Source organism: Mirounga angustirostris, unplaced genomic scaffold (genome assembly GCF_029215605.1).
Source record: "Mirounga angustirostris isolate CCGP_5_RB_7025 unplaced genomic scaffold, mMirAng1.0.hap1 SCAF_16, whole genome shotgun sequence".
Lineage (NCBI taxonomy): Eukaryota > Metazoa > Chordata > Mammalia > Carnivora > Phocidae > Mirounga > Mirounga angustirostris.
The window spans coordinates 52,802,824-52,824,405 of record NW_026991724.1 but is presented as its reverse complement, the minus strand read 5'-3'; the positions used below and the strand labels follow the sequence as shown (position 1 = coordinate 52,824,405).

General features: G+C 57.6%; 3 protein-coding genes across 3 annotated transcripts; 2 read left to right on the top strand and 1 right to left on the bottom strand.

Moving 5' to 3' along the window:
- The first annotated feature begins 3 nt into the window (after nt 1-3).
- On the top strand, nt 4-3,978 carry SAXO3 (stabilizer of axonemal microtubules 3). The gene is made up of 5 exons (XM_045890427.2): nt 4-186; nt 474-674; nt 779-943; nt 1,719-1,846; nt 2,370-3,978. Exons 1-5 carry the CDS (start codon nt 31-33, stop codon nt 2,731-2,733), a joined length of 1,014 nt encoding a protein of 337 aa, XP_045746383.1. The 5' UTR covers nt 4-30; the 3' UTR covers nt 2,734-3,978.
- LOC123855081 (lutropin subunit beta) lies at nt 3,663-4,928 on the top strand. Its single transcript, XM_064581656.1, has 3 exons — nt 3,663-3,677; nt 3,995-4,201; nt 4,520-4,928. Exons 1-3 carry the CDS (start codon nt 3,663-3,665, stop codon nt 4,760-4,762), a joined length of 465 nt encoding a protein of 154 aa, XP_064437726.1. The 3' UTR covers nt 4,763-4,928.
- Nucleotides 4,929-5,149: 221 nt separating this feature from the next.
- On the bottom strand, nt 5,150-21,581 carry RUVBL2 (RuvB like AAA ATPase 2). The gene is made up of 15 exons (XM_045891903.3): nt 21,216-21,581; nt 16,215-16,269; nt 14,726-14,781; nt 14,276-14,417; nt 12,442-12,571; nt 12,217-12,283; nt 9,822-9,928; nt 9,626-9,719; nt 9,104-9,227; nt 8,666-8,760; nt 8,445-8,563; nt 6,417-6,536; nt 5,901-6,030; nt 5,406-5,520; nt 5,150-5,277 (listed from the first exon to the last, which is right to left on the bottom strand). The coding sequence occupies exons 1-15, from the start codon at nt 21,225-21,227 to the stop codon at nt 5,252-5,254; spliced, it is 1,392 nt and encodes a 463-aa protein (XP_045747859.1). The 5' UTR covers nt 21,228-21,581; the 3' UTR covers nt 5,150-5,251.
- Nucleotide 21,582: the final 1 nt, after the last annotated feature.

The following is a 21,582-nucleotide window of genomic DNA, read 5'->3' as shown; positions in this document are numbered from 1 at the left end:
CCTGCGTGGCTACCCCGCAGGGGTGGGACCATGGCGGGGCGGACCCTAGCTCCGCGCTACGGTCCCCCATGGCCCCCAATCCCTGGGACCGAGGTGCCTGGATCCTGGCCCAGCGGGCATCTCAGCAGCGGTGGTGTCGCCCACCACCTTATCCCGTCTGTGCCCTTTCCCCCGCCCACCGTGCAGGTGAGAGGACGCTAGGTTCCTGGCCAGGAGGAGACTGGGGGCCCAGGCTCCCGTGTCTGCAGGAGAGGCCTGGGGGTCCAGACACCTGCTGAGAGAAAAGTGGATTCGGGGCGTGAACTCCTCTCTGACTGAAGGAGGAGGGTCCCCGAGTCCCGGGTCTGAAAGAAGAGGGGCCAGGGAACCTCGATGCCTGGAACTGGAGGGAGCAAAGGGTTGGGGACCGACTGGGAGAGATCAGGGCTCGCGGGCCGGACTTGAACCGTTTTAGCCGACGTCCTTCTCCCCAGTCCACGGTCGCGGAGCCCCTGCCGCCGGCCGCAAAGCAGGGTTTGCACATCTGGGATTTTGACGAGGTCATCAGCAGATGGGAGACAACCTCTGGCTCGGCTTACGTGCCTAAGACCCACGGCGGGCCCTACGCACAGCCCAGGGCCCCAGAGCCTTCGGACCCCACGCGGACTGTGGGGATCAAGGAGTTAGAAGAAAAGGTAAGGTTCTGGGATGCAGAGGTCCGCCGGGGACAGGGCTGGGTGGGGATCGCACTGGAGTACCGTGCGCCCTCACGGTGGATCCCCGCGTCGCCTTCCCGCAGCTCAGACACCGCGGCTGGCGCCTCCCGCTGATCACAAAGCACCAGTTAAGCGAGACCAGGGCGCAGTACACGGGCTGGCCCGACCCGGATCAGCAGCGCCCCACCTCCTACGTCGGGCCCCAGCCCCTGGAGCTTGCAGAGCACCTTCGCGGAGGCCCTTCCCAGGTAGCGGACAAGACCCGCTGCCGCCGTGGGACAGAGTTCGTAGCGCCTGGGGCGGGGTCGGAGGGGCTCTGAAGGTAGGGACCAGGCTAGGAGACCCTGGGGTGGAGAATTTTGACTCTGGGGTCGTGGCCAAAAGGTCTGGGACGGAATCTGATTACAGAGTCTGGGGGTGGAGCTTGGACCTTCTGAGGTAGGGTCAGGAGGAGGAGGGGGCTGGAGACCGAAATCCCAGCTCTGAGGCTGGGGCCACAACCAGTGAGTCCTGGGGCGGGGCTGGGAGGGGTTCTGAGGCCGGGGTCCGAGCTCGGCGGCGGACGGTACGTGGGGGCGGGTCTTGAACTTCCCGAGCCGAGGTCGGGAGGCAGGGCTGGGCTTTCCCGGAGTGGATGAGCTAAGGGGAACGGTGGCCGGAGGTGCGGCTGAATTCCAGGCGGGAGGTGGAAGCCAGGAGTCTGGGGGCGGAGCTGGGAAGGTTTTTGTTTTGTTTTGTTTTGTTTTGTTTTGTTTTGTTTTGTTTTTGTGGTTGGGGGCTGGGTTTTGTGTTCGATGACCCACAAGTGTTTGGATTTTGGAGTCACCCTAATAAGGGTTCTGATTTGGGGAGCGAAGCTAAAGTGCGCTGGCTTGCGATTGGTCAGGAAGGATTCGGATTCTGGGGGCGGGTGTGAGGGCTGTTGGGTCGAAGGAAAAGGGATCCTGAGTCTGGGACCCAGGGCCTGGAATGCGGTATGAAACCTCCTTCTAGCTCATTCTGTCCTCCCCGGATCCTCCTCAGGCTTTAATCCCCTGGACAAAGAACCCCGAGCTGGCCGGCCGGTCTTTCACAGTATCTGACCAGGGCGTCTTGGACCGCCATCAACTCTATCTGACCACCTCAGCCAAGGACCTCCGGGCCTACCCGAAGTGAGCCTGGGTCCTCGCTCGGCACCGCCCCCGGCATAGGCCGGTGCGACGCCGAACCCGGGTGTCGGCTCCCCCTTGTCCGACTCAGGAGCCTCAGCCTTCAGCTCCCGCACGCTCAAGACCCAGAAGTTCAGACCCCAACCCGTACCTTTTTTTAGCACCCAGGTATCCTTAGTGTCAACTCTCAGGAATATGAAACCTGCCGCTTGCCCAAGAAGGGGTTCGGGACCAGGGGCGGGGCCCTAAGGGTCTACGGCGGGGCCTACTTTGGTTCCCAGATACTCTTTCCCAAGGATTCGAAAACTCCAGATTCCAGGCCCTTAAGGACCTCGAGACCCAGGAATCCAGGTTAGGAGTCCCCAGCCCCCATCCTTCCTGAGGGGTCCCCGAATCCTACAAATGTGTTCTTGCCTCGAAACGCAGGAGTTCAGGTCTACAGGCTCCTCAGAACGCGAGGTCTGAACCTCAGCCTTGTCCCTAGGTTCCAACTGTGCCTTCCCTCTCCTGCCTCCCTCACCAAGAGGAAGGAGTTGTCTGGATATCCCCGCAAGGACTCGCTGACCTACTGGAGCTTTGAGAAGGCGCCTCAGGCCTGGGGCCATGACCCACAGAGGCCACCCTGGCCGTGCCCCTCTCGGCCGCCAGGGATGCGCGTGCCCCATGTCCATCCGGTGACGACAGCCGTGCCACACCACGGGGCGTTGTCTCTGGCTCGGGAGTCCTACAGACCCCCGCTGCACCCGCTCCTCCGGCTCGACCGTTTCTGCCCGCTGGAGCTGCCCTGGGGAGGCCCCCACTGGAAGCCGATGTCGGGGATCTACAGCGTGCCGCAGGCCTACCGCACTGAGAACTCCAGCTACGGCAGCAGGAAGCCAGCCCCGCCGTGAGCCGGCAGCGCCAGCCCCGCCCCGGACACGCCCCCCGGGCGCGGGCCGAGCCGAGAGCACGGCCTCTGGGGCCCCCACGGGGCGGGGCTAAGGCCGGGAACCCCGCCCATGACGTGGGAGCGAGACGGAGGCCAGGACCCGGTGGGCGGGGCGAATCCCACACTTGACCGCAGGGTTGCCGGGGTCGGGGAGGGAGGTGGGAGCTGAGCCGGGAAAATGTACTTTGGGGCTGTGGGCTCGCGGGCGGGACACGCCCTCTGCGATAGAGGGGGCGGAGCTTCCTAGTCGACGACAGAGTTAAATAGCCTAAACCATGCCCATTGCTGGGTTCGGCTCTGGGGGCCTGAGTGTGGGGGAGATGGGGCTCCCGCTGAATCCCTCGTGGAAGGCAGGCACGTGTGCGTGCAGGTGGAACCCCGCCTCTGGGCACAGAATCCAATATTGAAGCCACGCCCCCCAGAAGAGGTTAGACTGGCACCGTGGCTTTCAGTCTATGGCAGGTGGAGGGGGGCTGAGGGCTCAGGGGATCACCGTTCGAGGGTCCTTGGGAGGGGCGACCTTCAGCCTTCCCCTGGCTCCCACCGTGATGGGCAGAGACGAGGCCACACGGCCGGGGGCAAGGCCAAGGGCTCCCCGTAGCCTAGTCCCTGTGGCCGCAGCGCGACTTCCTTAGCACCTGAGGATTGAGTCCGGGAAGTCAGCTTCACCTCGGGCGTCTCCCGCTTCTTGGCGTGGGAGCCCCTCAGGGAGTGGGAGTAAGGGGCACTCCACAGAGCCACTCCTGCACACCTCCCTGACCTTTTCTGCTTCTCGCCCCCGGAAAGATTAGTGTCCAGGTTACCCCATCATGCCGCCACCCCCAGTGGCCTTGCCGCCCCCACAGCCTGCAAGTATAAGACCAGGTAAACATCATAGGGGAGGCACTGAGGATGGAGACGCTCCAGGTAAGACTGTAGGAGGCCCCTAGGCACCTTGCAACTCCATCCAGGCCACAGCTGGCACAAAGAGGGAGAGTCCTGTGACCTGATGGAAGCTTCCTTCTAGAAGGGTGGGGACGGCCAGCAGGCTTCTGGCCAGCAGGGCAGCAGGTGGAGCAGGGCCCGAGGGTAGGAATCTGCAGTGTTGGGAGTACCTGGGGCTCCCGAGTACTGGAGCAGGGGCTCAAAGTGGGAGGGATGGTCCCGAATGGAAGATGCCAGGCAGGGGAGCTGGGTCCCGAAGGTGTCTGTGTGGGGGATGGGAGGGCAAGGGCTCAGGGTAGAAGGGTCTGGCTGGCCCTGAGACACTGGCCTTGTCCCAGGGGCTGCTGCTGTGGCTGCTGCTGAACGTGGGTGGGGTGTGGGCATCCAGGGGGCCACTTCGGCCGCTATGCCGGCCCATCAACGCCACCCTGGCCGCCGAGAACGAGGCCTGCCCGGTCTGTATCACCTTCACCACCACCATCTGTGCCGGCTACTGCCCCAGCCTGGTGAGATGCGGGGGGGGGGGGGGGGGCAGCCCTGCTGGAGTGGGAACAGGTGCTGCCGCCTCAGCTCCGGGTGGGTTACTCAGGGCCGGGCCCACATCACATGGGAAGCGGCAGCCGGGATGGAAGGGTGGCCCACCCCCTGGGCAGGGGCTGGGGAACTGGGGAGTCCGAGCTGGGCATGTGGGAGGGAGGGAGAGCACAGGGGGTCTGCTGGACACCTGAGTCTGTGACCTGTGGGGGGCAGCGGGGGAGCTCAGGGGGGGGGGTTGCTGACCACAGGTGGATAGCCATGCCCCCCCCCCACCCCCCGGCCCACAGGTGCGAGTGTTGCCGGCCGTCCTGCCGCCTGTGCCCCAGCCGGTCTGCACCTACCACGAGCTGCGCTTTGCCTCCATCCGGCTCCCTGGATGCCCGCCTGGCGTGGACCCCATGGTCTCCTTCCCCGTGGCCCTCAGCTGTCGCTGCGGGCCCTGCCGCCTCAGCAACTCCGACTGTGGGGGTCCCAGAGCCCAACCCTTGGCCTGTGACCGCCCCCCGCTCCCAGGCCTCCTGTTCCTCTAAGGGTCCCCCCCACACCCCAACTCCTGGAGCCAGCAGATGCTTCTTTCCTCCCCTCCTAATAATAAAGGCTTCTCAAACTGCACTCAGGTGGTCTTTTGTCAGGCTCAAGGTGCATGCACGCGTCTACACACACACACACACACACACACACACAATGGGTCCAGTTTCAGGGACGCCTGGGTGGCTCAGTCCGTTAAGCGTCTGACTCTTGATTTTGGCTCAGGTCATCATGATCTCAGGGTCATGGGAATAGCTCCGCACTGGACTCCACGCTGGGTGTCCTGGAGCCTGCTTAAGACTCTCTTTCTCCCTCTCCCTCTGCCCCCACTGCCACCCCACCCTCACCGCTCCATGAGCTCTCGCTCTAAAAAAAAAAGAGAGAATGGGTCCAGTTTCAGAACCATTTTATATAAAGTTACAGTGTCAGAACTCTAGTAGAAAACAGGGTGGGGTGGGGTGGGGTGGGGAGAGGGTGAGGGTGACATCAGCTCAGGAGGTGTCCATGGTTTCGCCTTCTGTCGGGGGAAGGAAGGCCAGGTGGTCAGTGTGGCCCAGGGAGCAGGGCCTGAGATCTCCAGATCAGATACCCGCCTGCCCTCTGGGGCGGGTGACCCTGGGGACAGGCGCAGCAGGGGACACTCACTGAGCTCGTTGAAGAGAAAGGCATCCTGGTACTCCTTCATGTACTGCGTGGAGCGCGACTCGTCCAGAAAGAGCGAGTAGACCCGTTTGATGTCATCCACCTGCACTTCCGTGCCCTGACAGGGGATGGTCAGACCTCAGTGGGGCCCCTCTCGGGGAGGTGGGTCAGGATGGGGACTCTGGAGCCAGACTGCCTGGGTTCGAATCCTGCCTTGGCCACCTCCCGGCTCAGGGCCCAACCCCTCCAGTCCTGGGTTTCTTCATCTGGAAGATGGACTGGACAGCGGTAACTTGGAGCTGACAGACATCTACGAAGCACCTGCTAGGTGTCAGGCCAGGAGATACAGGTATAAACTCCACTGACCCAAGTTTCCGGCCTTTGAAAACCCCTGTTCTGGGACTAAATCCAACAATGCGCTCGGAGCCCCTGGAGCGGTGACTGGGGCACTCACTCACTCACTCACTCGGGCTGGCCCTGGGGGCTCCCTGGGCTGACCTTGCGTTTCCGGCACACCAGGCTGGCAGCCGTGATGAGCTGGATGGCGTAGCGCAGCGAGGTCTCCAACCCGATGCGTGTCAGCACTGTGTAAGCGTCCTCGCTCATTTCTACGTCTTCCTCCTCACACCTGTGGGCAGGTGCGGGGGTGGGGGGGGTGTCAGCCAGGGCCAGGACGCCTGGCCGGCCCTTCCCCCCCAGGGCACTGCGGGACATCCTGGGGGACATGTGGAGTCTATGTCCTCAGAACCACAGAACGCTGAGCAAGAAGGGCCAGTGAGGCACAGGCTGGGCCTGCAGCCTGGGCCCCCCGACGCTCCCCAGCCAGGGCTCTTTCCCCAGCCCCAGATCAGACGCCATTACTTGGATGCGCAGCCCAGCCGTACCTCCTGCAGACCCACACACCTTCCCCCTCAGACCTTGCCGCCCCCACTTGCCAAACAGGGTGGGTGCCAGCCCTGCCTCTCAGGCCCGCAGCCTGGTCCTGCCCCAGAACACCAGCGGCTCTGCCCATACCGGATGCGGAGGATCTGTTTTGTGTCCTTCTCACTGTAGGGAGAGGTGGAGACGATGAGCAGTCGGTCCAGCAGGTCGATGGGGATGCCATGGGGGCTCTGGTAGCTGGTACCCCGGATCCTGGGGAGGAGGGGGTCAGGGAGGGCTGTCAGGGAGATGCTCCGAGAACCAGCTCTCCATTTCCTCTCCTCTCCACCCCCACCACGGCCCACTCACTGGGCAAATGCCATTTAACCTTCAGCTCATGGCTGCTGTCACCACCGACAGTGCAGCCGCCCCCCAGCTGTGTCACCCCCCCACAGGGCTGGGCTGGTTTTAGCTAGGTATCTCTATCTGGGATTACTGGATCAAGGTCCCACTCCTCTGCGTGACGTAGAGCTCCACAGGGAAGAGACTGCCAGTCCTATTCCCCGCTGCACCTGGCCTAGCGCAGGGCCCAGGAGCTAGAGTGGATTCTCGTTATTCATGGTATTTACGTTCTATAAAGTGGGGCAAACGCTCAGCAGCAAATGATGCACCACCGCTTCTCCGGGACGTACACGGTTAAGTTCTTGTGAGCCTCTGATCACAATATTTTTGTCAACCAACCAACATATAACCTGGTCCTATGTGCTTCTATTTAAAGACATCTTATTTAACAAACGTCATTGACTCACGCCCTTTGAACTCATGGCTAACGGCTAACACTCTGCATCAGGCCTGAATGAAGCTCATCTAACACACACACTTCCTCTATAAGGCGCATCCACCCCAGCCTTTTGCTTAGGGGCACTGGGCAGCGACGGGCCCCTTTAGAGATGAAATCCCCAATAAAAGGCATAAAATGTGGCAAATGTGACACTAAACAGACCGGGAAAAGGACACTCATTTACAGCAGGTGAGCTGAAACCAGAAGGCAGGCGGGGTGTCACCTTGCACGACCTTGGTTTGGAGTGTCCATATCGGGCGACTCAAATGTGTTGCCTCTCCGCGCGCGTCTGCACCTGAGCCCCAGAGTGTCGCCAGTACGGACTGGGGGTGGGGGGGTGGGCGGGGGGGGCTTACAAATCAACGTTAGTGAGAGGATGCAGACTCCCAAATACATGGTGTGCAGATAACGAGGAGTGACTTGGGTTTGCAGCCTGGCCCGGGAGGCGCCCCGCCCTCGGCTGGTCTCTCCCCGTCTGGTTCAGAGATCCAACTCTGGCCCTGACACCTTCTCCGTGCACGTCACGGGGCCTAGCTGTCCTCACCTGTAACAGGGGGCTGATACAATATCCACCTCCTGAGCTTATTTTAAGGGTCGGAGCAGCTCACCCGGGAAACAAGCCAGGGACAGTCTGCCCATTTGCCCCCTGCGGTGATGACGGGTGGTCCTCCGGGCCTCAGCCTCCTGGGGGCTGTTGAACCCCCACTTCGTCCTCCCTGTCCGCCCAGGACACAGACGAGGCAGAGAAGAAGGCCAGCTGGGACGACAGGGCGAGGGGTGCTAGCAACACCCTAGGGCAGGGGTCCCCAAGCTTTACCAGAACCTGGGGCGCTTCATGGCTCGGGAATGTTTCCCAGGCATTCTTAAGCCAAAAGTAGTATTAAGCTCTGTTCTGTAAAGTGGTTAGGGAAAAGTGAACTAAGTGTAGTGATTTACGCAGTGTCCAACACACATCTCTGTGCATCCCTCAGAAACTTAAACCATTCCGCAGCACTCTGTGTGTTCTGCAGCACGCTGGGATGCCTCGGCACACGGTTTGGGAAGTGTAGCCCCCGGGGTTCCGGGAACAAAGACAGAAAGAACATGGTCCCTCAGCTTCCTTACGGAGCAGAGCTGCCTGCCTACCGCCCTGAGCACCCGCCTACCTTGTTTGAGGGAGAAGCACAGCCTTCTGTCTGGGCCCCGGTACTTGGGGGCAGCCTTGTTGCAACACCCAAGCCCACACCCTTCCTAGCAGGGAGCTCAACAAACATGCCCTGGTTACCCTGTGCCTATACCCACTGCCTGGAGCACCCCATTTTCCCAGAGGCCTTTGAGGGACGGGCCAGCAGCTGGCTTACCGGGTGATGCCACGGTTGGTGGCCATGATGAGGACCGGCGCCATGTCACTCTCCAGGGCCCGATTGAGGAAGGAGAAGCTTTCAATGTCCAGCATGTGGACCTCGTCGATAAACAGCACCTGGGAGCCATTGGGGAGTACGTCAAACCCACCACCCGAGCCTCTCTCCTCCCATTTCCCACCACCAAAAGCCGCCTGCCCCGGCCATGCCCCAGTACTCACCCCAGGGATGATCTCTGCCTTGCCCTCCTCACGCCACTCAGCCACCTTGGCATTGATCTGCTCTCGGACTTCTGACTTGATCTCCCCTGTGTCGCCTGAGGGAGGCAGGGGTGGCGTGGGGAGGATCAGGCAGGAGACAGGGACCCAGGGCCGGAGGGTGGACCAAGATAGAGAAAGATGGGACACCAGGGACAGAGGGAAGAGAGACCAAGACTAGAGTGGCAAAGGGACAGCAGGGGTGGGAGTCCCAAACATCCCAGAGAGGAGGAGGACCGGAGACAGAGAACCCAGGAAGAAGAGAGGGCAGGACATGCAGGCTCCCGCTGAACCACCCGAGAGGGACTGACAGCAACAGAGTGGGAGACACGAACCAGGGGGCTGTGCTAGAGGGCGAGGAAGGGGGGTTGCACAGAGCAGGGCCAGTCTGAGGGGCCTCACCTGAGAAGAGAGCCAGGAAGCCCTGGGTGCGGGAGTTGATGACATCAATCTCATGCAGGGACACGGTGTGGACCACCTCCTTGCGTTTCTGGAGCTCTCCATCTGGACACTGCACGAACTTGGTCTATGGAGCCGGGGGGGGAGGGTGGGGAAGGAAGGAGAGATAAGGGTGGAGAAGAGCATGAAAGAGGGCTCAAAGAGGCCTGCGTAGGGGGAGATCGGACTCTGGACTCCTTGGAATGGAGCTGAGAATCCAGACACCCCAGGTCCAAGAGTAGTCATTACTAGGGGATTCAAGAGCACTGAAGGATCGGGGGTTCCCGGAGGACCTCGGAAACCATGAGCAAATGGGCCAAGGTGAAGGGCCTTGGCTGTCCCATAGGGTACACGGAAGAACCAGGAGTGCCAGGGACATGGGGTTGGGGTGACTGGAGGATCCAGACCCTCTGGGCCATGGGGGTGATGGAGGAGATGCAAACATCCTGGTGCCTGGAGTGAGGGGACCCCAGAGCCCTGACCCACCTGAGAGCCCATGGCATCATAGTCTCGAGCACGTGTGAAGGAGCGGCCCAGCTTAGAGATCTTGCCCGTGGCCTTATCAATGGTGATCACATCCCTGCAGGTGGCGGGGGTGGGGGGGAAGGAGGGTGGAAGTGAGGACAGGAAAGGGCCCAAGATCCCCCACCTTGGCCACCCAGTGTGGCCCCCTGCCACTCACCCGGCCTGGACTTTGTCCTTGGTCAGGGATTCAATCATCTTGGTGCCCAGGTCATATATGGTCTCCATCTCTGTGGTCTTGAGGGTCAGCTTGCCTACCTTAGAGCCCTGTGTATTTTTTATACATTTATTTATTTATTTACGTAATCTCTACACCCAGCGTGGGGCTCAAACTCATGACCCCGGAGATCAAGCACACTCCACCAGCTGAGCCAGGCAGGCACCCCTGGTTTTACATTTTTGAAGGGAGGATGCATCCATGGATTTCTTCTGTAACAGAAATCTAACTTAAAGAACTATCTTGTGGGACACCTGGGTGGCTCAGTCAGTTAAGTGTCTGACTCTTCATATCAGCTCAGGTTTTGATTTCAGGGTCTTGAGTTCAAGCCCCACGCTGGGCGTGGATCCTACTTAAAAAAATAAAAAGATAAATAAAATAAAATCAAAACTATTTTGTGGGGGGTGGATGCCTGACTGGCTCAGTCAGAGGAGCATGCGACTCTTGATCTGAGGGTTGTTGAGTTCCAGCCTCATGCTGGGGGTAGAATTTACTTTAAAATAAAAAAATACAATAAAAGAACGATCTTGGGAGTGGCTTTCTCTATGTTTAAATATTCTCCTATCATTTTTTTTTTAAGATTTTATTTATTTATTTGAGAGAGAGAATGAGAGACAGAGAGCATGAGAGGGAGGAGGGTCAGAGGGAGAAGCAGACTCCCTGCCGAGCAGGGAGCCCGATGCGGGACTCGATCCCGGGACTCCAGGATCATGACCTGAGCCGAAGGCAGTCGCTTAACCAACTGAGCCACCTAGGCGCCCCTCTCCTATCATATTTTTAAAATTCAAAACATAATTGCCGGTGGATGGGACTAATTTAGGAGACTGTGGACAGGGGTTAAAAGTGCAAGTTGAGGGGCACCTGGAGGGCTCAGTCAGTTGGGTGTCTGCCTTCTGCTCGGTCATGATCCCAAGGTCCTGGGACAGAACCTGTCATCAGGCTCCCTGCTCAGCGGGGTGTCTGCTTCTCCCTCTCCCTCCACCCCCACCCCCCGGCTCGTGCTCTATCTCTCTTGCTCACTCTCTCAATTAAATGAATAAAATCTTTTTTTTTTTTTAAATTGCAAGTCAATGCAATCATGCGTCTGAAACCTATTTCCATTGAGAATGACGAGCAAATGAAAGAAGAGGACAGTGTCCACGCGACTAGACACAGGAACAGAAGGTGACTCGGTGTGAGGTCAACAGGCTTGAAGCATGTTTAAGCTTTCCATTATTTGGCATGTTACCAGCAACTACAACTTAACATGTAAAAGAGAATTACAGACGGAGAAAGCACAGCCTGGAGAACCCCGCGCCAGGTGAGAGAAGCCAGCCACGGCAAGTCCCCTGCTGCAGGACCCCGTGTGTAAGAACCGCCCAGAACTGGCAAATCCATGGACACGGGAAGGAGATCTGGGGCTGCCAGGGGTTGGGGGCCGGGAAAAGTTCTACTTTTTTATCTTTTTTAAAGATTTATTTATTTATTTGACAGAGAGAGTCACAGCGAGAGAGGGAACACAAGCAGGGGGAGTGGGAGAGGGAGAAGCAGGCTTCCCGCGGAGCAGGGAGCCCGATGCGGGGCTTGATCCCAGGACCCTGGGACCATGACCTGAGCCGAAGGCAGATGCTTAACAACTGAGCCACCCAGGAGCCTCTCTACTTTATCTTGATGGTGGTTCTAAGGGGATTTGCTTTATAATAACTTACTAACCACATAATTATTTTACGTGCTTCTTTACATCTGTTTTATATTATAAGGATGTTTTTATTCTTAGCTTAAAAAAAAAAAAAAGGGAGCAAATCACAACGACCATGTAAGCTGGATAGGAAATGTCTTTTAGTGCTAAGCTCCATAAAATCTCACAGAACAGGTTCTTAAGCCTGACCTTTAAGAATTAACTGTGAGAGAGTGCAGCAGCTCTTTCTGCCCACAGGGCCTGTCCCCATGCTTTGATGAAACTGCCATTTTGCACCAAAAAAAGAAAAAAAAAAAAAAAGAATTAACTGTTAAGAGGGAGCGCCTGACTGGCTCAGTGGGAAGAGCATGCGACTCTCGATCTGGGGGTTGTGAGCTCGAGCCCCATGTTGGGGGTAGAGATTACTTAAATAAATAAAACTTAAAAAAAAAAAAAGAATAAACTGTGAGAAACTTCCAGACCTTCTCTGTCATGACACCCACCACTTGGTTTTAACTGCTCACGATGTCACTCGCAAGTGGATAAACTGTCACTCTACTGACCCCCTCCCCCCACACCGTAGGCACGTAGAGGACTCCCAACCTGTAGCTCAAGCAGTCCACGGATTCTGCCGCCCCGCCCTCCAGGCCTGGAGGAGGCCTAGGCTCACAGCAGACTCACCGTGCCCGTCGCTGGCCGGTCAATCTGGATCTCCACCACCTCCCCTTCAATTATCTCAGTCTCCTCCCTAGGCAGAGAACAGGTGTGAGCAGAGAGCCCAATGTCTGGGCCCTTGGGAATGGCTAACTCCCATGAGCCCTCGGGCAGAGAACAAGTCAAATAGGGCAGGGGTCATCCTGAGGCCACTGGAGGCTGGCTCCATCCCAAGCTGGGTCCTGTGCTTACTTGATGCGAACGCCAATAGACCGCCGGAAGGCCTGTGTCAGCGCCTCGGTCTTGCTCATCTCCAGCGAGAAGATCTCACTGCCCGCGATGGCTGTGAACGGGGTGTCAGGGCCCAGGGCCTGTGCCATGCCTGGGGAATAGGTGGTCTGGGTAGGTGGGTGCAGCCTGGCACCAGGCGACACCTACTCTGGGGCAAACCAGCTCTCTCCGTCCTCGGGAAGGAGCGTAGCTGAGATGGACTCAGCGCTGGGGGCAGACACGGAGACGCGGAGAAAGCTAGGGATGGCGGGCGGCGTAGGGAGGCCTGGTTTCGAGCCCCATGCTGCCCAGAGGGCCAACTTCATGACCCTATAATCTTGCCACGACTGTCTTCCAACCTCTAGGAGCTGTTTAGCCTCCAGGCTCGGGGGTAATGAGCAGGTAGAGGCCCAAAGAGGGTGGAAATAGTCAAGGGTGGTGGCTCTAAAGCCAGACCGCCCAGGTTCGAATCCTGGCTTCACCGCTTAGCACCGTGTGATCCTGAGAAGCCTTGTCTGCTCTGAGCCTGTTTGTCTCTCTGTAGAATGGGGACCACAACAGAACAAGCGCTGGCGTGGGAGGCACCCTGCAGAGAAGCGATCTGGGGGCGGCAGGCAGGCACTGGTGCTCAACCATGAACCTGCCACATGACCGGGAACCAGCCCGGGGACGGGTCTTCTGTCTGACCTGGGGTTGGCTGGCGGACAGCGGGGCTGATCCTGCGGTCACTCCAAGCACCACACCGAGTCTCACAGACAGGAAGTCACTGAACCCTTCCAACCAGTGTGAGTTGGGGACTCTTCCTAGTCCCCTTTACAGACATGGGCCACACTCTGTGCCGGGCAATCCCATTCCCTATCGTCTGCCCGGGAGACTCCCAGACACCCTGCAAGTCTTGGCTCAGGGCCTGACTTATCTGGGAAGGCTCTCCTGATAACTGTCACCGCATCCCTCCCTGCTCCCTCATTAGGGTCAGGAGCCTACTCTGTCCATTACAGCACACACCACCCTGGAAGGAACTGTGTCCCCAAGCCTAGAAACTCCCTAAAGTCAAGGCTTTGGTCTTACTCATCTAAGTGTCCCCAGTGTCTGGCCCAGGACCCCCACTTCACTAAAGAAGCAACGGTCCACATTAAAACAAGAAATGTGGGGTGCCTGGGTGGCTCAGTTGTTAAGCCTTCAGCTCGGGTCATGATCCCAGGGTCCTGGGATCGAGCTTCACATCTGGCTCCCTGCTCGGCGGGAGGCCTGCTTCTCCCTCTCCCACTCCCCCTGCTTGTGTTCCTTCTTTCACTGTCTCTCTCTCTATCAAATAAATAAAATCTTAAAAAAAAAAAAATAAGAAATATGCTAATGTCTCATCATGTCGCAGCAGAATGTTAAGGATATGATTAAGTTCTGGTCAATAAGATATAAGCAAAAGGGTGTGGGAGTCCCAAGACTGCTGCTTAAAGGGAGCTACCTTTAAAGGGAGGGAGGTACACAATCACTGCAAGATCCCTTTCTCCTTCCTCCTACATGAGAGTATAGGTGGGAAGGCTGGAGCTTAGGCAACCCTCTTGGAACATGAGGTGACCCTGACATGGAAGCAAGTACAGAGGATGTTGAGGTGGGAAGGCAGAATACTTTATGGAACTGCTCAACAAGCCCTAGGTGGCCTATGCTCAGAAGCTTCTATGTGAGAGAATGAACCAGAGGGCTTACGCCCCTGCCATTTGCAGCTGTCTGTTAAATGTGGCTGAACCCAACCTGGATTTACACAGTAAGGATTATCTGGCAGAGACCAGAAGAGCTCCTGCCCCGACAAGCTTCTTACCCATGGCGATGGCCGTCTTCCCGGTGCCTGGCTGGCCAGCGATGAGCACTGCCCGCCCTGCGATCTTCCCTTCCCGGATCATCTCCAGCACAACACCAGCTGCCCGTCGGGCTGCCAGCTGCCCCACCATGCCCTGGGAAGCCTGTGGGGTGGGAGGTGAGAGCACACCAGGGGACTTCCTACTGGGCTGCCACCCCATTTCCCCCACCTCCAGGCCAGGGAGACAAAAGGGCATGCTGTTGGCTAGGACTTGGGGAAAACGCTAAAAACAAAAGCCAAACCTTTTCCACCCCCATTTTTTTTTTAAACTAATAAAACTCTACACGTGGTTAAATTTTATAGCTAGGCAGCCGAAGGTCTGGGAGACCCTAACACTCCCTAGGGCCCTGGGGCCCCCGTGCCCGAAGCCTCCCTGGGTCAGCCTTCCCACCCCACCGCCCTCAGCCCTACCTGCCGGGGCTCCAAGGCATCGTCCAGCCCCAGCCCCCGGATGTGGGAGTGCGCACCTGTGTCAGGGGAAAGAATCAGAAGACACAGTTACCAGCCAGCTCGGGATAACGTGCGGCCTGAGGAAAGGGACTTCGTCTCTCAGTCCTGGCTTCCTCCTTGGTCAGATGGGGAGTCCGAGTCTCTACCTCACTGGGAGGATGGCTGGTCGGGGCAAATGCTTAATAAATCGGAGCTGCCCTTAGGATACAGCATAGTGGCCCAGAATCACTGGGACCTGGTTGGCCACATCATCAGACCAGGATCTAACCATGACAGCCAACGATCACAATTACGTCTATAGCCTACGGGGCCCCACAGATTCTTATTTCATTCCACGTAACCCTGAGAAACAGAGTGCTAGCTATTTCCACCCCAGAGGGCTTCTGGAGCTCAATAACCTCCTCAGGCCCTCACCGACATGAAGTTGAGGAGGGAGCCCAGAGAGGTCAGGCCCCTTGCCCAAGACCACACAGCCGAGCAAGAGGTAAAGACCTGGGATTTCAATGTCTCACACTGGACCGGGGCTGGGCAAACTATAGCCTGTGGGCCAGTCACTTGTTTTTGCAAATAAAGTTTTATCGGCACACCGCCGTGCCCATTCCCTTACACACTGCTTGTGGCTGTTTTCACACTGCAACAAGAGAACTGAGTATTTTCCACAGACAAGAGATTTACCGTCTGGCCCTTTAAGAAAAGATCTGCTGACCCCAGCACTAGATTGTAAGCACCCTGAGGGCAGGTACTAGGTGCAGTTAGTGTCTAGGGGGTCCTCAGCTCCAACAGCGCCCGGCCCTCTGACAGCTGAAACGTGTTGGCCCCTGCACTTTAAGGGCTTTATACGCCTGACCTTATGGAATCTTATATCAACTCATGAGGTGAACCACCTTTGCCCCATTTTGCAGATAAGGACACTGAGAGCAACTAGCCTCTTGCAACGGAAGTGGTCCCCAGCAGCGGCCTCCAGAACCCATGTTCCTAGCCACAAGCTCTTTACCTCAGGGCCTCTCTTGTAGGCACTGAGTGAACGAATGTGCACGAACGAGTATAGTCTCCTCCACGCAGGTAAAGCTCTTTGTGGAGGCTACACCCTTCTGGTCCACTACACCCCAACCTCGTGCTCCTGGATTCACAGCCTACTCCGTGGGTGAGCTGGGACCCGTGGCTTGACTGCTCTGAGTCTCGGTTTCCTCGGCTACAATACGGGATGACAGTCGCTATGCACATCTCCTGGGATGGCTGTGAGCACTTGGCAGGTCACGAACTCATGCGTCCACTGGTTATCTGTTTAGCACACAGCCAGAAATGACCAGACCTCATCTCTGCCCTCATTGAGCTGATGCCACGGTTTGTGCTGAGTGATGGGACAATCAGTTCTGGGCCAAGCCCAGCAGGCACTCCTGGGCAGGCTGGCTCTGTTGTGGGCAGGCAGGGTCTGGACATGCTCACTCACCGATACGCTCAATCCTCGTCACATCTCGGATCTCTGGGACCTTGGTTGTGGCCGTCTGGGAGCGGACGAAGACATGTCAGAAGAGTCAGATGATCCCAGTTTTCACCACCTCCTCCTCTGTCCCTCCCGCCCACGTCCCGGGAGGCAGTCCTCTCCATTCCTTTTCCCTACAGGCAGGCCAACAGCCCAAACATCCGTCACTCCCACCCTTCTCGTTTGTCACCAACTAATGCTGGTTGGTTGACCCCAGTACACTGAGTCCCAGAAAGACAAGAACCGTGTCTGTCTCATTTATAGTTCTGTCCCCAGGGCCTAGCACATTATTTGGTGCCCAGGAATTATTTGGTGAAGGAAGAAGTCCTCCCTGCTCCCATGATTGGAAGGACAGACATCAATGCTTGGTCCCCGATTGCCCAGCCCCCTTGTACCGCGCTGCCCGAATCTCTGTCACTAGGCCTTTGCATGTGCATGTCCCAGAGTCCAGCCTGCTCTCCCCGCCTCCCTCACTGAATGAGATCAAGCGACGCTCATGAAGGGAGGCCCTCCCTGACCTCTGCCCAGCCTGACTTGTTCCAGGGTCTCTGGATGTCTGGACAGAATGAAAGGTCTCCCTTGGGAGCCCGATCTCCCCATGTAATCTCACATTTAGGAGGGAGACTGTCCGATCAGTGTTCTCAGCTCCAGTGGATGGGAGTCCCATGAAGGGCACAGCCTACCTCTTGCTTGTTCACTTGGGGTTCAACATTTGGGGTTTGGATGAATGATGTACTGAAGTCTGAGCTGATTCAACAAGCAGGGACTGAGTCCTCTGGTGTCCCCAGCTCTCTGAAAAGAGGAGCCAGTGACCATTTCTTCTCATATAGGGGAGAGAGATAAGTACCCCCTGGGACAATTCAAGAACCCCCAGAAGGTTCACACAAGTGTTCACAGCAGCATTATTCACAAAAGCCAAAAGGTGGGAAAATCCAAAATGTCCATCAACAGATGAATGGATAAGCAAAACGTCGTTATGTCCACACCTGGAATATTATTCAGCCATAAAGAGAAAGAAAGTTCCAACATATGCTGTAGTGTGGATGAACCTTGAAAACATCATGTGAAGTGAAAGAAAGTGGACACAAAAGGTCACATATGGTATGATTTCACTGACATGAAATGTCCAGGATAAGCAAATTCATAGAGACAGGAAATACACTGGTGGTGGCCTAGGGCTGGGGGTATGAGAGGATTGGGGGATGATGGCCAAGAGCTACCTACAGGGTTTCCCTCTTGGGAGGATCAAGATGTACTAAAACTAACTGAGCTGACAGTTGCACAACTGTGAACATACTAAAAGCCACTGAACTGTACACTTTATTTATTTTTCTTTTAAGATTTATTTATTTATTTGAGAGAGAGAGCACACATATGGAGAGGGAGAGGGAGAAGCACACTCCCCGCTAAGCAGGGAGCCCGATGTGGGACTCGATCCCAGGACCCCGGGATCATGACCTGAGCCGAAGGCAGACGCCTAACCGACTGAGCCACCCAGGCGCCCCTAAACCGTACACTTTAAATGGGTAAATTGTATGGTATGGGAGGGGCACCTGGGTGGCTCAGTCGTTAAGCGTCTGCCTTCGGCTCAGGTCATGATCTCAGGGTCCTGGGATCAAGCCCCGCGTCGGGCTCGCAGCTCCACGGGAAGCCTGCTTCTCCCTCTCCCACTCCCCCTGCTTGTGTTCCCTCTCTCGCTGTGTCTCTCTCTGTCAAATGAATAAATAAAAAAAAATCTTTAAAAAAAATTGTATGGTATGTAAATTATATCTCAATAAGGCTGTTAAAAATCTGGGTGGTGGGTCCTAGGCTGTATTATTATCTGACACTGGAGTATTTCACAATTTCTTTCTTTCTAAGTTTATTTCTGTAAGGAATCTCTACACCCAACATAGGGCTTGAACTCATGACCCTGAGATCAAGAGTCACCTGCGCTCCACTGACTGAGTCAGGTGCCCCTCATGATTTCCAGCAAAGGAAAGGAAAGCCTAAGCAGCCAGCCTGCTGACTCAGTCCCTTGGCCACCTGCCCCCAACCCTTCTTCCCTCCCACAGGTCTCTCTTCTTCCACCAGGAGAGGAGAGGAAAGCATCCAACCCAATGGAAGCCTCCAGTCTCTGGAGTTTAGGCTGTAGCCACCACATGGTCACAAGCTTCCCTCCCACCTATCCTCTCCTCATAAAAGGCTAGAACCAAGAGCAGTGGACACTGGCCCCAAACTATCAGAAGACTCAGAACATAGCTCTACACATCGCGACACATCCTATCAGACCCTGTTTGTGGCAATAAATGGGCATGGATCCAGAAGTCCCAACTATGAGCAATCCCAACACAAACAGACCTGCCTCCTACAAGGCCTTCCTTTTCACCAGAAGCCTCTCCTACGCTGTGCTGCCCACTGACCCCATGGAAGCAGAGGTTATTTTATTTTATTTTATTTTTTAATATTTTATTTATTTATTTGACAGAGAGAGACACAGCGAGAGAGGGAACACAAGCAGGGGGGGTGGGAGAGGGAGAAGCAGGCTTCCCACCGAGCAGGGAGCCCGATGCGGGGCTCGATCCCAGGGCCCTGGGATCATGACCTGACCCGAAGGCAGACGCTTAACCGACTGAGCCACCCAGGCGCACCAGCAGAGGTCATTTTAAAACTCGGCATCCACTATCCCCTTAAACTTCCAGTACTTCATCAATGTCCATGGGACCTGGGTCTCAGGAGTGTGGCCATCACCTTTCTTCTTCTGCTTCTGCTCCCCAATCCACCCCCTTTGCCATGGCAGCAGCCACAGACTCAAATTCCAACCCACCCCCCACACCAGTAACTATCGCCCCCACCCCTCCTCCATCCTGACCAGGGTCACTATGGGAACCAAGGTAGCCGGAAGCCCAATTCAACCCCCAAGCTAAGGCCACATCCCTTCTCCATTCAGATGTTTCTCAAGCAAGTGCCAGGGCCAGTGTACCCGGTCTCTCCTTTACAGAGCTCATGCATTCATTCATTCATTCATTCAAACATTCAAGTGATAACCTACTGAGCGTCCGCACTGAGTATTAGGTGCTGAAATATGAAAATGGCCCAAACAATCCCATGACAAGATCCCCAGCCAGGTCCCCTTCCCCACAGACACCCTCCAGGTTCTCAACACTCTTGTGTGTGGCTCAAGGCTAAGCAACTTCACACTCTCAAGCACACAGGACAGGTCCTCACCTGAGCTTCCTCCTGTATTCAGGTGCCATTCATACCATCAACAACCCAAGGCCCCTGAATGGCTTGAAGCCCAAGATACTACAATCCTCATCAAACTTTAGGGCAAAAGTCTGCAGAACTGGCTACCGGATTGTGCCCAGAGGACTGGAAGATCGCACCACTGACACCTTGAATACCACTTGAATCCACGATTCCAGGATACCAGCCGCTTTACTCCTCCTCAGACCCAGGAGTCCTCGCCCCCAGCCTCCTCTCCCTCAGATGCAGGAATCTTCACCCCCAGCCTCCTCATCCCTCAGACGCAGGAGCCCGGGACCCCAGGCCCCTCCTCCCTCAGACCCGGGAGTCCAGACCCCCCAGCCTCCTCCTCCCTCAGACCCGGGAGTCCTGGCCCCCAGGCCCTCTCCTCCCTCAGATCCAGGGGTCCAGGCCTCCAGCACCCTCCTCCCTCAGACCCGGGAGTCCTGGCCCCCAGACCCTCTCCTCCCTCAGACCTGGGAGTCCAGACCCCCAGTCCCTCCTCCCTCAGACCTAGGAGTCCAGACCCCCAGTCCCTCCTCCCTCAGACCTGGGAGTCCAGACCCCCAACCACCTCCTCCCTCAGACCCGGGAGTCCTGGCCCCCAGGCCCCTCCTCCCTCAGACCCGGGAGTCCAGACCCCCCAGCCTCCTCCTCCCTCAGATCCAGGGGTCCAGGCCTCCAGCACCCTCCTCCCTCAGACCCGGGAGTCCAGACCCCCCAGTCTCCTCCTCCCTCAGACCCGGGAGTCCTGGCCCCCAGACCCTCTCCTCCCTCAGACCTGGGAGTCCAGACCCCCAGTCCCTCCTCCCTCAGACCTGGGAGTCCAGACCCCCAACCACCTCCTCCCTCAGACCCGGGAGTCCTGGCCCCCAGGCCCTCTCCTCCCTCAGATCCAGGGGTCCAGGCCTCCAGCACCCTCCTCCCTCAGACCCGGGAGTCCAGACCCCCCAGTCTCCTCCTCCCTCAGACCCGGGAGTCCTGGCCCCCAGACCCTCTCCTCCCTCAGACCTGGGAGTCCAGACCCCCAGTCCCTCCTCCCTCAGACCTGGGAGTCCAGACCCCCAGTCCCTCCTCCCTCAGACCTGGGAGTCCAGACCCCCAACCACCTCCTCCCTCAGACCCGGGAGTCCTGGCCCCCAGGCCCCTCCTCCCTCAGACCCGGGAGTCCAGACCCCCCAGCCTCCTCCTCCCTCAGATCCAGGGGTCCAGGCCTCCAGCACCCTCCTCCCTCAGACCCGGGAGTCCAGACCCCCCAGTCTCCTCCTCCCTCAGACCCGGGAGTCCTGGCCCCCAGACCCTCTCCTCCCTCAGACCTGGGAGTCCAGACCCCCAGTCCCTCCTCCCTCAGACCCGGGAGTCCTGGCCCCCAGACCCTCTCCTCCCTCAGACCTGGGAGTCCAGATCCCCAGTCCCTCCTCCCTCAGACCTGGGAGTCCAGACCCCCAACCACCTCCTCCCTCAGACCCGGGAGTCCTGGCCCCCAGACCCTCTCCTCCCTCAGACCTGGGAGTCCAGACCCCCAGTCCCTCCTCCCTCAGACCTGGGAGTCCAGACCCCCAACCACGTCCTCCCTCAGACCCGGGAGTCCTGGCCCCCAGGCCCTCTCCTCCCTCAGATCCAGGGGTCCAGGCCTCCAGCACCCTCCTCCCTCAGACCCAGGGGTCCGGACCCCCAGCACCCTTCCCGCTCAGTCTCGGGGATGCGAGTTCGCTCCTCAGCTCTCCCCACGCCAGCACTCACCACGGTTGCCATGATGCTCACCAACCGCCAATATCCTAGCGGAAACGGAAACGCGCTAGGAACAAGGAGTTCTGGTCCCTCTAGACCGCCAGGTCCTCCAAAGATCTCGACGTCTCCTCATAAATATGCAAACTCTCCTTGCGGGGGCGTGGCGTCACTTTTTAGGCCCCGCTCCTCCGCCGAGACTGAACTGGTAAAGGGGTTCCCGGAACTCCTGGGTCGGTTCCCAACGCCTCCCGGCCCCTCCCTTTACCCAGGCCTCCTTGCTGAGGCGGATTGCAAAATTCTTAAGACTTCTTTGGGCAACCACACGTTCCCCACGCTCCTTTTCCTCCCTATTCCACCCTCTTCTCTCCCCGCTAACTCT

Bases quoted from the DNA above. Each gene is read 5' to 3' on its own strand.
- RUVBL2 (XM_045891903.3), bottom strand. The intron at 12,572-14,275 runs GTAAGAAGCTTG...CCTATTCCCCAG, and splicing joins GAAGACGGCCATCGCCATGG to GCATGGCACAGGCCCTGGGC. The intron at 6,031-6,416 runs GTATGGGCAGAG...ACCTGCCCACAG, and splicing joins AAACAGATCCTCCGCATCCG to GTGTGAGGAGGAAGACGTAG.
- LOC123855081 (XM_064581656.1), top strand. The intron at 4,202-4,519 runs GTGAGATGCGGG...CCCGGCCCACAG, and splicing joins CCGGCTACTGCCCCAGCCTG to GTGCGAGTGTTGCCGGCCGT.
- SAXO3 (XM_045890427.2), top strand. From the start codon at position 31: ATGGCGGGGCGGACCCTAGCTCCGCGCTACGGTCCCCCATGGCCCCCA. The intron at 187-473 runs GTGAGAGGACGC...CCTTCTCCCCAG, and splicing joins TTCCCCCGCCCACCGTGCAG to TCCACGGTCGCGGAGCCCCT. The intron at 944-1,718 runs GTAGCGGACAAG...GATCCTCCTCAG, and splicing joins TTCGCGGAGGCCCTTCCCAG to GCTTTAATCCCCTGGACAAA.